The sequence below is a fragment of the Abrus precatorius genome, unplaced genomic scaffold (genome assembly GCF_003935025.1).
Source record: "Abrus precatorius isolate BTA unplaced genomic scaffold, Abrus_2018 Scaffold5, whole genome shotgun sequence".
Taxonomy (NCBI): domain Eukaryota; kingdom Viridiplantae; phylum Streptophyta; class Magnoliopsida; order Fabales; family Fabaceae; genus Abrus; species Abrus precatorius.
Genome location: NW_020874395.1, coordinates 11,193,663 through 11,207,330, shown reverse-complemented (window position 1 = coordinate 11,207,330; position 13,668 = coordinate 11,193,663). Strand labels below are relative to the sequence as shown.

Genomic DNA, 13,668 nt, shown 5'->3' with positions numbered 1-13,668 from the left:
TAGTTAATAGTAACTATTAAATCTTAAGTTTTTAACTTTTTAGAGGTTATATTTAACAAAAGATTTTATAAAGACTTATCATAAAATATCTAATGTTTATAGAGATAAAAAAATAATTAAACCTAAAAGTTAAATATAAAAGTGCTTGATTTTTAAAGTAACTTATACAATATTTTTATTTATTATTTTATTTTTTAAAATAAATTTTAAAAATATTTTTAATTTTAAATTAAAATATATATTTAATTCTAGAATTGATATTGGTTTACGAATTAATTTATATAATTAAAAATATTACATTTTAAACTTTATATAAGTATTTTATTATTATTTTTAATTATGAACATCAGTGTTATAATGATAATAATTTAAATATAACAAAATAATATATAATAATTAAAATATAAAGACTAATTCATAAATAATGTAAATTATGAAAATTAAATGTATATTTTTAATTTTTAATAAATATTTTTAATTTAATCTAGCTTATCTTTTTAAGTTTTCATCTTTTAGTTTATAATTTTCTATCAGCATTTTTAACTATAATTTTATCATATATACCCCCCATGATTTATTTTTAACATAAAATAATCAGTAATAATTTTTCAAGGACGAATTTTAATGCATTTTATATGATAGTAATTTTTTCCCACTCATTGTTAATCATATATATACAAACAGATCTTCAATGCAATATAAAATATTGTTAAACAAAAATATTTTCCTCGTAATTTAGACACTCCAAAACCTTGTTTTGGGATTTACAACTTAAACAAGTGTTTCAGGATATACAATATGTCACCCATCTAATTTCCAACAATTAGATACGTCTTACGTTTCAAATTATTTATTATAATGAATATTTTAATTTATTTCAAAATAGTTTATCAATTTAAAATTTAAGAAAATAATAATTATTTTTTAAGAAAGTGATTTATTTATATCTCAATCAATTTAATGCTCGCTCAATTACTTATTAAACATGTATAATAAATAGTAGAAGTTAATAATTTATTTAAAAAATCTATAAATATTAATTAATTTTTAAAATATTATAAATCACAGCTATTAATTTAAAAATTATATAAAAATATTCCTTCAAATTTACCACTATTATAATAAACATCACACTATTATTCTCCGATCAAAACACATGACTAGTAAACTATAGGCATATGCCACATAGATATATTTTTTTTACAAAATGACTAGATTGAAATGTATTTTATATGACTTCAAAAAAATTAAACTCAAACTCTTATGTTGTCACCTTTTCTTTCACTTGTCGTTTTTTTTATTTTTCTTCTTCAATCACTTACACCAATAATATTGCCTCAAACTATAATGAAAACCACTATGATATGATAACTTTTTCCTATCCCAACCTCCCCTCATCATCATCACCTACTCCACAAAGACATCTATTCCATTAATGGAAACCCAAGTTCTGGAATCAACAAAGATGGCTACAGAGAAATACATCAATGAAGGAAATTCATAACTGATCATCCCTTGGCATCACACACTAGAGTGCGTAAGTTATATCTTTAATTACATTTTGTGTAAAAGAGAGAAAGTTAAGATTTTTATAACTTTTCTTTTATTGTATCTTTATTTCAGTATATGAGTTAGATTGAAAGATACCAAATATGATCCACCATTTTGTTGTATTATACTACCGGGATAGGGTTGTGTTTTTCAACAATGATAATTACTAGTAAATTTGATCATTATTCTTAATTTAGCATATATACTCTCTTACTCAAGTTTGAGTGTATTCACTCTTAATAATGAATCTCTTCCACCCCATGGAAACTCTTTTAACCAAAATCTCACGATCCAAGTTCCTCTATCATATTCTTAATAGAGGCAACTCATTTTCCCCTTGAATCCACCCCTTCAACACTATAGACATGATGTCTTTTTTCTTAAATAAATAAATCATCTAATAGGTCACAAATTTAAACTTATATTATTTTTTTCTATTAAAAACAATATTTTCGTGCACAGTTAAATGAAGTAAGATAGATATAAATATTTTTTTAGCTCAATAAATTTTTTTATCTTAAAATGAGACACCATTATTTCTCTCTTAGAAACTCTATAATAAACGAATAATTTTTTTAAAAATAAAAATGTATAATAAATAAATAAATGAAAGTATTCTTTGCCGACCAATCAATCATCCTTGTCAGCTTGTATCTAAATTTTGTTGTTTATCGTAATCACAACCTGCCCTTATGACAAACATTTTTATATTGCACGAAATAAAGCTAGAAATCAGGTTCGCGTTTCGAATTTGAAACGAAAACGAAACCCTCCAATTGTTTTCCCTCTTAGAAAAAAAAAATCCATTGTCTCTCATACCAACGTCTCAATCTGCATTCCGATGGGTGTGAAGAATTTGTGGGATATACTCGAATCATGCAAGAAAACGGTTCCTCTTCACCATCTTCAGTTACGTTCGTGAACAAAATTTGTTCTTTGATGTAGAATCCTGTTCCCTTTTTGACGAATTGAAGTGGGTCTTTGTTGGTTTCTCAGGAACAAGAGGGTGTGCGTGGATCTCTCGTGCTGGATGGTGCAGCTTCACAACGTTAGCAAGTCACACGCATGTGTCAAGGAGAAAGTGTACCTCAGAGGACTCTTTCACCGACTTAGAGCACTCATTGCACTCAATTGTACACTGGTTTTCGTCGCAGGTTCCTTTCTCAAATTCTTTTTTTTTTGGGTTCTCTTCTCTTTATTTTCCAGAAATGTTTTTCTTTTTTATTTTAAATTCATTATGTGTTTGGTTTTTTAATGAGGTAGTTGTTTTGGAACTGTGTAACAGAGCTTCTAAATTGGTTATTTCAGTAATTTTGTTAGCATTTATTTGGTGTTTACTAGTGAGATTTTAAGTACAGTAGGTGTAGGGTAGATTAATTGTCAGTATGGATGGAGACTGTGGAGAGTGACTTGAATTTTTTAATGGGTAGAGTTGAAACTGACCACTTAGGCTTTTGGTATAGAGAAATGCTAGATCTATGACAAATTTGTACTACATTTTTCTACAAAAAGGGAGAGAGATGGGAAGAAAAAAGAGAGAAGTATGCGATAAGATAAGTGATGCGGTGGAAAGAGACAGAAAGGAAAGTAATATTGTTGTAAAAAGTGTTGTAGAAAAATGTTGTATGAATGAGCTCTTGTAAGTATAAGTGGTTGGTATTCATGTATGTAATGTTGGCATTAGATCTGATGGTTATAGAAGTTGTGTACATAATTTAGGAATGCTGATACTAGTTGTTTTAAGTTAAGTTCAGTGTGTGTGAATGTATTGGGTTTTGAATTACAGCTGTGGTCATGGATATGTTGCGAACATACTAAGTTTGTTAGCTGTAAGTGTTTTGCATATGCTGAATGTGCTACTGACACAATCAAAGAATACAGGTATCAGGCAAGGTAATACATTTTATACCATCCTATCAATCCAAGTTAGCTTGAAACAGGGTGAAGACTGAAGGGCATGGCCTATGATGGCACCAGTAATCTTACTAATTTGAAATCTGGTGTATGTCATTGACATAGGGCATCTTATTCATAGGTCTTATTTATGGGTGACAATTAGGTTCTTTGTTGTTGACTTTATTATGATGTTTTTATCACCATTTATTTTGCTTATTTGCCTTTTGAACGTGTCTGCATTTACGTTATTCTATTATATTCCTTCCTAATGAGTATCTTTGATGTCGGGTAGATGGATCAATTCCTGCCATCAAATTATCAACTTATAGGCGTCGCTTAAACATTGGAAAGGAGGTTGGTATCTGTATTATATTAACATTTCTTTTCTTTATCATTCTCTCTCTCTCTCTCTCTCTATATATATATATATATATATATATATGTCTTCTGTACTTTGGCATATTGTTTTTACTTTTTCTTACTTTTTTTGTACTAACCTTGGTTAGTAAATAATTATAATGAAGGTTACACAGATCGAAACTAACTTACAGAAAGTGACTTCATTACGGAGAAACATGGGGTCTGAGTTTTCTTGCATGATTAAAGAGGCTAAAGCGTTGGGGATGGCCCTTGGCATTTCTTGTTTGAATGGGTAATATTTAATTGCACTTAAACTTCCTTGCTTTGTTTTAGAGGATGCTTTCATATTATGACTGGTAATTGTGGTATTAATATAAATTTTACTTAAATTAATGAAAAATGTAAGTTTGTTTATAAATTTATAATAGTAATAATAGTGTAGGAAGAAAAAAATGTACTTTTGTCAATTGGACTAATAACTATTCTTTTTATATAGTAGTATATATGAGATTGAGAGCACTTATTCATTATAAGAGACACACTGTTCTCAACATTGTAGTCGTATGCAGAATGCCTATGTAAAATGTTGAAAATGTTTTTGATGTCTTGTTGTAGAGGTACTAAACTCATGTTTATAAATCAATATTATCTGCTTTTTTTTGTTATTTCTAATAGTTGATTGAAAAATTTGCATAGCTAGATATTAAAGAAATTACTACACAATTTAAACTAATATTATCTTCCTCTTTTCCAAAATTCAGGATTGAAGAAGCTGAAGCCCAGTGTGCTTTGTTGAACTTTGAATCATTATGTGTAAGCACTGCCACTGTGTATACTTATCTGTCTTTGAACTCTTTTTTTCATCTACTTTGTAATTTCTGACATTCATTGGATATTTATGCTATAGCTGTTGGCTAACCTATCATTGTTATTGTCATTCATTGTTAATAACTGGTAGGATGGATGTTTCAGTTCAGATTCAGATATATTTCTTTTTGGTGCAAGGACAGTGTATAGGGATATCTGCCTTGGTGAGTAGATCACCTCATTTTATTATTGGTGGATTGTTTTTGTATAAATAATATTTTCATGCAACTTATATAAGGAGTTGTTTATTAATGAGTTAGGGGAAGGTGGATATGTTGTTTGTTATGAGATGCCAGATATTGAAAGAAAACTTGGATTTGGAAGGGACTCATTGGTAAATTTCTGATTGACTTTTCAACATCCTTATGAATTGCAATTCTTACTTGCTTTTCTTTTCTTATTTATTCTGTTTTTTTAATAAATGATCTTTCATTGTTCTGTGTTGTTCAATACAAAGTCAGGGCCCAAAAGAGAAAGTTAGGTCCATGAATTATAGGTTAATTTTTAACTTTCTGCTTCTCATCATTATGGGAAGCCTAATTGAAAGGCCTGTCAAAATTGAATTTACTTTGTAAAGGCAGTGTAATTGACCTTCAATTGTTTGAATTGAAATAGTTTTTCTTGTCTTGCGTTGAATATAGAAATTTACATGCATGCCTGACTATTTGGTTGTGTTTTTCCCCCCTCCTTACACGTTTTGATGATCTAATACTTATATTAGTGACATTTATGTCTTATCCAGTAAGTCAAAGTTCTAATTCTGTATATATGCCAATTCAAGCTTCTTGTGTTCTTTTTGCGGTGAAAATCAGTAACTGAGTTACTTGTGATCTTCAGATTGCTCTCTCCCTGCTTCTTGGCAGTGATTATTATCAAGGAGTTCATGGTCTGGGTCCAGTAAGTCCTAAATACTGTCTTTCATAGTGTTATTACCTTTTTGGCTTTTCACCCATTCTTGTTTAGCAGAGCTGAAGATTACATGTTACATGTATGCTTATGTTTTTTGCATGATTTTTCCCTTGGTTATAGGAGTCAGCTTGTCAGCTAGTCAAATCAATCGGGGACAAATTTGTTCTTAAAAAATTTGCTTCTGAAGGACTTGAGTGGGTTAAAAAAAGAAAAGGTATGCCGTTTTTTTATCTATATTGCATTCTAATTTCATTATCTTATATTATACAATTGTTACTTTTGTCAATAATTTTTTCAATAAATTTTGCACTCATTTTTCTTTAACTCAATTGTTACTATATAGAAATTTAAAGTTTAAAATTGACGGAATTGATATGCCTTTTATGCTTATTTTATGTCTTCTAGAATGTATTATCTGCATCAACTTGCATACAGATGATGGCTTCCAGTTAATATTTCTTTTGTCAAATGGAAGTTTGTCAGTGTCTTGTGAACCTTGTATTTTAGTTTCTAATTCTATCTTTTGTCTATGCAGGAGGAGGTGAGAATGAGTTACTGAGGGATGGTAACATTTTACAAGTGATTAATGCTTATATGAAGCCAAAATGCCACCCAGCAGATTCAGATATTGTGCACAAGTAGGTTTACAATTCCTAAAAATAGACTCTTAATAGTGATTGAAATATATTTAATATACTCACTATTCAGAACATGTGAAAACTTCGAGTCAATTGACTTGTGGGATTTATCATTGTATCTCAAGCTCTTTCAAACTAAGAAAGGTCTAATCTATGTGAGTATCTGTTCTCAATCCTGATTACTGATTTGGTATAAACTGAAAACTGATATGAAGCTCATATGCAAAGCAGTTATAGATATCAAGCATTTAGTTAAAATTTGGTTAAACTTCTGAGATTCATAATTGGAATTTTATTTTTGGTGTAATGAATTAGATCTGGAATATAAATAGTATGGCATTGTTATCAGCTACTTAACGTTTGACTCATTTATAGGGCTCTTGCTCACTATCCATTTCAACGTACTAAACTCCAGCAGATATGTGCTGAATTCTTTGAGTGGCCTTCAGAGAAAACAGGTTCTTCATCTACTTTGACATACTTATTCTTCTAGGTCTGGAATTAATACCTTGGGTGGAGTCATTTACTATTGTAAAATATCTTAATTTCTAATTTATTTTTTGGTTTGGGAATGGCCTGGGTGCACAACTGTGAGTACTTAGTAGTTAGTGAATACTAAATTGTTTATTATTTACATAACAAATTTTAGAGTTTACATTTAATCCTTATCTAACTCAGAATTCTTAAATGTTTGAACGTTCGAAATATAAAAAATTGAGCTGTGCTGTGTCTGGGCTGGAATTTTGGAAGATACTTTGTAATGCTAATTGGAGTTTCATGAAATAGATGGGTATATCCTTCCAAGTATAGCTGAAAGAGATTTACGGCGATTTGCCAACTTGCGTTTAACTTCATCTCAAGTTGGATTGGATCTTCCTTTACATGAGGTACTGCTAATCCTTTCCTATATACCTAATAAACAATTCAGTAGTTAAGTTCAAAGTTGTCTATCTCATTGAGTAATGTAAGTGTGCAATGGATTTTCTATTTGGTAATGTATAACAATGGTTCAATTTTTCGATGATCATTGATTTACTGTCACAAGCTTCTACTAGAGTCAGTATATTATCTATAAATGGGCATAATCTATCACAGTTTCTATAATACCATTAGTCTAATTTGTGAGCATGAATTGTATCTATGGGCTTCTTATTTTTTAACCAGAACATCTCTCTCTCTCTCTCTCTCTCTCATATAATGTGTCCGATCACAGATCCCTGTGAAGTGTCCTGTGTCAGAAGTCATTAAGAGCCGAAGAGTTCAAGGGAGAGAATGCTATGAGGTTTCTTGGGAAGGAATGGATGGACTTGAAACTTCAATAGTACCTGCAGATCTTTTAGAAAGGTAATGCTAATTACATAATTGATGAACTTGCTTCATTCCCTAAATCACCAAAAGGAAATTTTTTATTTTATCAAATGTATGTATTGCTTCCCTTTTGCATGCAACTTGAGCTATAATACTGTTTGGTTTATCGCTGCATCAAGTATCTGTTTGAACCACTCATTCAGTAAGGCCGGTGGGAAGATAACTTATTGTTTAGAGTACCTTTCTGATAGGAGTATAGGCCAGGATGGAAGTCTATATTTTGCTTTTGTATTGCCAATTATCATCTAAAAACGGCTAAAATGAAACGGTCCTGTTTATTAAATGTTTCTAATATTGAAGTCCCCTAAAAAATTCTTGAGCAATAATGGGTAAGAAGTTAATCTTCCATTTCCATGATGTATTTTGAAACTACTATAAGTCTATATAACAAGTTTCAGTAAATTGACCACAATATTAAATTTTATCGCTATGACATTAATATTATCATTATTGTCTCATTATCAATCATCTACAGTGCCTGTCCCGAGAAGATTTTGGGGTTTGAGAATAGAAAAGCTCAACAGAAGAAACAAAATATTCAGAAAAGAAGACCAAAGAAAAAGGAAACTGTGTCATCTGTGGCTGAGCTTGATCTACTCCAGAATTTGTTGCTGGACAATAATTTGAGAGACCAAGGCAAACTTAATGCCTCTGATTCTTCAGGAATGATCTCAGAGATTACAACTGCTATGGCTGAAGTTAATCTGAATACCAAAGACTTGTTGCCCCCATCACATGACCCACAACATAATGGGTTGATTGAGAACATTAGCAACATCTACGAGACTGTTTCCAGTGTAGATAAAAATGAGGTCATAGATCTTCTGAGCCCTTCCCCTCCTAAGAAACCCCTTACTTTCTCAAAATGTCACCAACCAAGTGACAAGCATATTGAAGTGATTAATTTGAGTGATTCAGAAAATGACATGTCCCCTGAACATAAGCAAAAAGCAAAGGAGCTGAGATTGTTCTTAGCTAGTATTAGGAATGAAATCCATTGAATTGCAATGATCGTACATGTAAGATAAAAGCAGGCTTTATCAGTGTAATTAAAAAATTTGAAATTCTGTAATGATAATATAATTCCTTTATATAAAACAAACGATTTGATTTTGATCCCTTAGTGAAATTTGGTTATCCAAATGGTTTAATCATGGGTACTTTATTGAAAGATTTGGATCACTCTTATAAAGCAGATCAACATTGGCAAAATTTGATTTTGGATACAAGACTTCGTTTCACTTTGTAAGGTTCTTAAGCTAAATTTTGTTAGTAATATGTAATGATTTAAGATTTTCAATTCCCTTAAATAGTTTGGTCGAAGGAGAATGAAAATTTTCCTTTTCATTAACTCACGGTGACACAATAAAACATAGATTGAATAAGAAAAAGAAAAGTTGAATTGAACAGGCACGGGTTGTGTTTCTAGTACGAAATGAATAATTTAGTTTTTGTTCTCGTGGTACATGTAGATTGATAAAATTAATTTTATTTATAATAAAAATAGTGTAAATTAATATAAATAAAAAATATGTTTTATTAGTAATTTTATTAAAAATATATTTACTTAATAAATAAATAATGTTTAGCTCTCAAAACTGTCGTAAGAATGACTTTATACTCTACAAAAATACATAAAACATAGCATATGTATGAAGTGAGAAAATATATGTTTAAAGTATCTAAAGGATTGCCTTCAATCTTGTATAGAAAATCTAAATAAATAATAGTTTATATCATGATGTAATATATCTTGCATTCTGAATTTCATTATTAAGGTACTATCTATTTTCCTTTCTCTTTTTTGTATGGCAATAACAAACCTTGAGACACTTTAGTTTTAAACCTCAACCAATTTTGCTACTGCTTGAGCAAAAATAGTTATAAATTTTTTTTAAATCGTGAAAAGGTAATAATCAGTCTTGCTAACTACTAAATCAAAACTAGTTAACTCGTGTTAAGAGCAACATATTTCACTATTCAATGCTTACAAAATGATATGAGAAAAACTACTTTAGATAAGTAAATAGGAAATTGTTTTTTAAAATGCATTTTTAGTAAATAAGAAAAAAAAATTGTGATATGGTTTGTCTTTAAAAATTTGAATAATCTTATATTATTTTAATAATTTTTTTACTTAGATATGTATGTCTTTCTAGATTAGTTCTTAGGAAATAAATTTTTAATAAGAAACTTTTAGTTTTAAATTGATTATACTTTTACAATATATATTTTACTACGAGTTAGGATATTTTCTAATATATATGTATGTAGTTTGATATTTATTTATATTTAAAAATGTATTATACATTACAATAAAATAATACGATAAAGTATTTATTATTTTAATTTTTTATGAAATTTTATAAAATTGATTTACTTATAAGAATTTTTAAATTAATTATTTGATTGATTAATTTTATATTATATAAAAATTATTAAATTATATAAGTATTTAAATTTAATACTTAGTATCACAAATATATATACACATATATATACTTGTTTTTAACAGTGTCTAAACTAATTTGCAAATTTAGAAAATTTTATTTATTAAACACATAAATTTGTCTTTAGCTTGTTTCATTATTTTTTCTTCACATATTTGTATGTTTAATTGACACGTGAAAATTATACTTTTTCATAAAACATCATATCCTTCTTTAAATATTTTATTCTTAAAAAAAAGTAAGATAAAAACTTGTTTCCATGTAAAAACTTATTTTCAACAATGTCTGCAGTGATTTGTATACTTTTTTAATATATAGAGCACACGTTTTCTCCAATCTATTTCACTTTTCTTTCAAAAACTGTTTCCATATAAACTAGTTTATCAATGGCAGTTGAGGTAATTTGCATATTTGATTTTTTTTTTTCCAGAACATAAGTTTGTTTCTAGCCTGTTTTACAACTTTAGTCGCCACATTTTTTTTTATTGATATATTCAAAAATAACTTTCTTTTAAACATCACATCTTTCTTTAATGTTTATTTTTTCTCCAGAAAGATTATTTTTCATGTAAACTTATTTTCAACGGTGTTTGAGATAATCTGCACATTTGAATTTTTTCATACAACACAACTTTGTTTTTAACTCATTTCACTTCTTTCTTCATAATTTTTTTAATGTTTGATTTGATACATGAAAAAGGTATTTCTTTTCACGAGATATGACATTCTTCTTAAATGATTTTATTCTCAAGAAAAGCAAGGTAGAAACTTTTTAATGTAAACTTGTTTTCAATCGTATGTGAGATATTTTGCATATTTGATTATTTTTAATAAAACACAAGTTTGACTCTAACGCATTTCACTCTTATTTCTTCACAGTTTTTGTATATTTGATTGATACATAAAGAATACACATTTTTATTAAAAAAAACATCACCTTCTTGAATGACTTTATTCCCAGGAGAAGCATAATAGAAACTTTTCATGTAAACTTGTTTTCAATGGTATGTAAGGTTATTTGCATACTTGAATTTCTTTTTATAAAACATAAATTTGTCTCTAGCACCCATCTCACTTTTCTTTCTTTTCGTTTTTCAATGTTTGATTGATACATGAAAAATATCTTTTTAAAAAAAAAAATCATATTCTTCTTAAATGATTTTATTCTCAAGAAAAGTAAGATATAATTTTCGTTATGTAAATCTTTTTTCAACAGAAGGTAATTTGCATAATTGGAATCTTTATATAAAACATAAGTCTATTTATAACCCAATTCACTTTTCTTTCTTTACATTTTTGAATGTTTGATTGTTACATGAAATAATATATCTTTTTTTTTTAATATCACATTCTTGAATGATTTTATGTAAACTTGTTTTCAATGTTCTCTATAATAGAAAGAAGTTAAAACTTTTTTTTCTTCATTTGACATCAGTTTTAGAATTTGTAATTTTTTTTTATTAAAATATAAAACACTGATCATTTTAGCCAATGTTACATATTATAAATTTATTACAATACATAACATACTCCTCAATTTATATACAAAGGACAATACGAATATAAAATGTGTGTTGTCTTTTTAATAATTGATTTGGAGTTATGACATGAAATAAATTATTATCTTTGATATGAAACAATATTTTTCCAGCCTTGAGGCTAGAGTCAATCGTAAACTCCTAGTTAGCTGGAGTCATTATCATATTATACATTAAATACAAGAACCAAAGTATATCCTCCTAAAAAATCATTATTTTGTTCATTGAAATTAATTAGTGTACGATTTTGGCATATAAAATGCATAGTTAATAGTTAACTAAAAATGAAATCTTTGTCAATCTTCTGATTTCTATATGTTCACAATCACAATTAGTACAGGTGTTAACTGTTGACATTAAATAGGAGCATCTATGCTCGAGACTTGAGTGGGTGTTAAAGAGAAGACATTGATTTAATTAAACACTTTTTTAAGTGTTTAAAGATATAAAATAATAATTTATATATAGTAATAAATTTTTATTTTTAAATTATTGCAAAATACTATAGAATTCAGTAAATTAATAATATTAAATATTATATTTTTTAATGAAAATTTATTATTATTAATTTTTACAGTGTGTCTTTAGACACATTAAACAATTGTTAATTAAAGAATACATGACTTAATAGCCATGCCTAAGCCACAAAAAGGTCTAGTTCAAACGCTAGTTGTTCCGTGGTGCATGTCATTCATCTGAAAAAGAAACTAATTTATTTAATTTAGGAAGGGAATCCCATACCAAGATCTTTTCAACAAGGACAACCATATTAGGGTTCTTCCTTTTGTGAGTTTTGGTATATCTTTAAACTATTCAAAAGCTTTAGAGTGCCTTTCGTTTAATTTGAAAATAGTTGTTTTCTTAAGTAATCTAATAAATTAAACATGAAATGTATACGAAAATGTTCACGAGAATTTGATTCTGTTGGGATGTTGCTGAGATTCTATGCTTAAAATATATTGATTACATGATTGGATTGTCACATGGCGTATATAAATGCCATAGTTGAGAGAAGTTTACTCTCAATGCCCCTTCTTCAGAAAAGATAGTAATTCCAACGTGGAAATTTAAAATGGTTCAAATGATTATCAGCAAAGTGCATGAGCTTTGGCTCCCTCAGTGAGACCTACAATGGAAACTTCAGATAGAGATGATAGAACATGAAAGAAAAATAAATTAGAGAAGAGATATACAATTTTAATGTAGAAATCTTCTATATATAAAAAAGAAAAAACTACATGATTTAGTCTAGAAATATTCCTCACTAAAAAATGGGTAATAATCATAATAATCTTTCTCAGATGTTTTAAGGACCCCCTTAAGGTAACAACGTTTCTTTCTCTTTTTCATTTTTGAAAGCTTATACAAAATTATTCTCACACAACCAATTATATCAATTGTTAGCCACTTACTTATAGAAGAACATAAAAGGTGTAATTATTATTTTCAATTCCAAGATTGATTTTGTTCTTCAAATAAAGTATAAGTAAATCTCTGTCACCTACAAAATGAGCAATCCATTTGCAGCACGTTCTTCGTAGAGAACCGATTTTAGAGAAACCCCAACATATTAATTGTTCATTGAGTAAGCTTTTGTGTTATATTGGAAATTAAGTATGCACTTTTTTTCAGGTTTATAATAAAAATATCATGATTATATTTATTATTTAATATTTAATATATTATTAATTAATTATTAATCACATGACACGCTTTCGTTCACTGTTGATAGATTATAAAATAAATTGATACTATATTGTATTTAAACTTTTACGATAGATATTGAAAATGATTTTTTTTTCTATACAATCTTAAAGATCCATTTAACAAATAACCACTTATAATTAACAACTTTCAAATAGTTCTAATGTAATTATAATTATATAAATTAAGTCTCATATCTTTAATATATACTTACAACAAATGTTAGGTGGTTTATAAATTTTGCCATGTACCATGTAATTTATTTAAATTTATGGATGGATTTGGCTCATTTAAAATGATAAGTATAGAGTAAAAAAAAAAACATTTATTTATAATTAATTTAATATTAATTATATTTTTGAAATATTTGAATTTAAATATATAGAT

The 13,668-nt window shown here is 27.9% G+C and overlaps 1 protein-coding gene across 1 annotated transcript; it reads left to right on the top strand.

The window, feature by feature from the left end:
* The first annotated feature begins 2,392 nt into the window (after positions 1–2,392).
* Positions 2,393–8,590, top strand: LOC113867990 (flap endonuclease GEN-like 2). Its single transcript, XM_027503527.1, has 14 exons — positions 2,393–2,460; positions 2,548–2,705; positions 3,740–3,801; positions 3,972–4,099; positions 4,569–4,620; positions 4,766–4,838; positions 4,935–5,008; positions 5,512–5,571; positions 5,704–5,797; positions 6,122–6,221; positions 6,597–6,679; positions 7,008–7,108; positions 7,435–7,565; positions 8,065–8,590. Exons 1-14 carry the CDS (start codon positions 2,393–2,395, stop codon positions 8,588–8,590), a joined length of 1,710 nt encoding a protein of 569 aa, XP_027359328.1.
* Positions 8,591–13,668: the final 5,078 nt, after the last annotated feature.

Bases quoted from the DNA above. Each gene is read 5' to 3' on its own strand.
- LOC113867990 (XM_027503527.1), top strand. From the start codon at position 2,393: ATGGGTGTGAAGAATTTGTGGGATATACTCGAATCATGCAAGAAAACG. The intron at 2,461-2,547 runs GTTACGTTCGTG...TTGGTTTCTCAG, and splicing joins GTTCCTCTTCACCATCTTCA to GAACAAGAGGGTGTGCGTGG. The intron at 5,009-5,511 runs GTAAATTTCTGA...TGTGATCTTCAG, and splicing joins GATTTGGAAGGGACTCATTG to ATTGCTCTCTCCCTGCTTCT.